Below are 2,627 nucleotides of genomic sequence, written 5' to 3'. Positions count from 1 at the left end.
TGCTACGAGCCAGAGTAGTTGTAAACGAGCTCCGAGTGCAGGCTCCTCGTGGCCAGCGACTCCCCCGACTTGGATAGCAGGGCCGTGTGCGCCGCGCCACAAGAACCGGGAACACATCCGGCACCTGAACATTACATAGACTTGACTAATGGGTCATGCGACGCAAAGCGTGCAGCACAATTGGTAGCCTCAATGCCCGCAAATTGACAGGTTAGAAACACAGCATGTATATATATATATCAAAGTACCCAAACTCCTCCTTAAAAGAAACATCATCAGTCAACTGAATATTGGATATTAAAATTCTCACAGGACCGACCCAAAACAGAGATCTTGAACCATCATTACAGGCAACACATTGATAAGTTTGAGAGCGCCAAAGTAAAGATTGAGGCCACCGAAGGAAAGATGAAATAAAAACTGATTGGCGCAGTGAATCGCCCCCCTTTGAATGAACAAAAAATTGCTTGTGCCCTCCTCCTTGGGCTTGGGCCTCTACTTCTTGGGTGCCTCTGCCTCCTCCTTCTTGCTGGGTTCTTCATCCTTCTTCTTCTTCCAGCCAAACACAACCGCCCGTATGGAGAAACTGTTGAGGGCCCGATCAATGAATTTCTGAGCCTCCGCCCTCGACTTGTCCGACCTTGCCAATTCTTTACCTTTCTCCTCTGCCTTGTCAATGGCCTTGGTAGCAATCGCCTTCATGTGAGGCTTGCATATGTCCAGCAGGTAAGAGCCCCCAAAATGGATGAGGATGCCATCAGTGAGGAGGATAAGTAATGAGTGCACTGAGATCCTCAGCCAAGCAACGCGGTTTACCCAATGATGGCGAAATTGCGTCCTGCAGCAGAATCAACCGTCAAATCCAAAGAACAACAAACGGGTTTCAAGCCCAATCAGGCCCAAACGGTGATTTTTTTTTCCTCCAATAATAAGCCAACAAAACGCCAAAGTATGCTTCTTTTCCCCGCAATCCCGCCATAAGATAGGAACTGGGGAGGAATTCAACTCACAAAGCAAAAGACGAGTACCTGATGATGTCCGATAGGCCTGATTTGAAGACGCGAAGCCGATCCTTGGTGGAGTCCTTGACCCCCTTGGTGAGGTGACGGGATATGACCTTGCCTTCCTCAACGAGAAGCTCCCCTTGCTTGATCAGGGTGGTGGCGCGGTCAAGGTGGTCCTTTGGGCTCTTGTCCGAGAAACGACGGACGGCGGCGGGGAGGTGAGGGAGCGAGAGGGCGCGCGAGAGGAGGGGGGCGCGGCCGGCGAGCGGCGGGAGGACGGCCTGCGAGGACACGAGGTCGCCGGTGCGAGCTGGCAGGCGGCGGAGGGCGGAGGCGAGGCGGAGAGCGGCCCTCATTCTCGACGGCGAGGGTTTTTCTCTCTCTTCGACTACGCAAGACCGGACCGGGGGGTTTGTGGAGGAAGAAACGAAGGGGGGGGGGGGGGTGCCGCGCTTTAGAGAGGAGTGGGAGGTCGAGGGACACGTGTCGAAAGACCATTCGAGTTTCTTCTCCAGGATGTCGACATCCCTCTCGGCCTCCTCTTTTTCCCACACATTTTTCACTCCTCAGTCCCCACGAATTCTTCCTGTTCCTACCGTCCGAAATTTCCGTTCCCAAATTACTGGTAGTACCATCTTTTTTCAGATTTTATTTATTGTGAAATAAATATATCAAAAGTTTACACCGTACCCTTGATGTCAATTTTCAGATTACCGCACTTTAGTTGCCGGCGGATGATGTCGGGCGTTAGAAGACCAGGCCCGTCCAAGGGCATGTGCGGGCTGTGCGACCGCACAGGGCCCCCAAATTCTAGGGGCCCCCCGTTTTGGGCCAATGTCTGTATATTATTTGTTTTGGGCCCTTTTTTTGCTGGTAGCCGCGGCCTCCTTCGAACTAGGCCTGCTCCAATATGTCCTGAACCGAGCCCTAGTCCGATCTACTACACAACCTATTGAACCATCGATCAATCTACGATCTTTCCCGAGACGAACTGACAGATGTGCGCCGTTGTCTCGTTTTTGATTGCTTCGTTTCCTTTGATTTTTTGCTTTAGTGATTGCTTCATTTCCTGCCCGGAAACACAGATAATTTATACAATGTTTCAATTTATTCAATTTCTTTTCTTAAAAACCGAGTATTTTAGAAATTTTAGGACCACAATTTGCATTTCGCACAGGGGCCTCAAATTTCTGGAGACGGCCCTGTAGAAGACCCGACCGATATGTCGTTGGGTTGGGCGGCGTGTTAGTCATATGTGACCGTCAGCTGGGCACATGGCGCCTGTCCGGGGACTAAGGAAGTCTGCTGGTCACGGATCGGGGACACAGTTCCTTCGCGCCGTCCTCATGACTAGCGGCGACCAAGGGGGGGCTAGGGGAAGTCGGCTAGGGACAACATGAAGACCGTTTTGATTGATGAGACCGCTATTATTCATTGTGCCAGGTCCTGAATGTTAATAGTGAAGGAAAATAAGCTCATTTCAAGAGGGCAACCTCGAGCATGTTAAAGCCACTCTAGCTAGTAGATTCTACGTTGCATGCGTATGAGTGAGAGCATCTCCAACCGCAATACCCATATTTAGCTACACAAACCAATGATGGTTAGAGGAGAGACAAGGTTTGG

The 2,627-nt window shown here is 50.9% G+C and overlaps 1 protein-coding gene across 1 annotated transcript; it reads right to left on the bottom strand.

Annotated features, from left to right (window-relative positions):
- Nucleotides 1–275: 275 nt before the first annotated feature.
- LOC123064657 (uncharacterized) lies at nucleotides 276–1,415 on the bottom strand. Its single transcript, XM_044488091.1, has 2 exons — nucleotides 1,029–1,415; nucleotides 276–838 (listed from the first exon to the last, which is right to left on the bottom strand). Exons 1-2 carry the CDS (start codon nucleotides 1,358–1,360, stop codon nucleotides 496–498), a joined length of 675 nt encoding a protein of 224 aa, XP_044344026.1. The 5' UTR covers nucleotides 1,361–1,415; the 3' UTR covers nucleotides 276–495.
- Nucleotides 1,416–2,627: the final 1,212 nt, after the last annotated feature.

Source organism: Triticum aestivum, chromosome 3B (assembly GCF_018294505.1).
Source record: "Triticum aestivum cultivar Chinese Spring chromosome 3B, IWGSC CS RefSeq v2.1, whole genome shotgun sequence".
NCBI lineage: Eukaryota > Viridiplantae > Streptophyta > Magnoliopsida > Poales > Poaceae > Triticum > Triticum aestivum.
This window is presented reverse-complemented; position numbering and strand designations above follow the sequence as displayed.

Bases quoted from the DNA above. Each gene is read 5' to 3' on its own strand.
- LOC123064657 (XM_044488091.1), bottom strand. From the start codon at position 1,360: ATGAGGGCCGCTCTCCGCCTCGCCTCCGCCCTCCGCCGCCTGCCAGCT. The intron at 839-1,028 runs GTACTCGTCTTT...ATTCTGCTGCAG, and splicing joins GGCCTATCGGACATCATCAG to GACGCAATTTCGCCATCATT.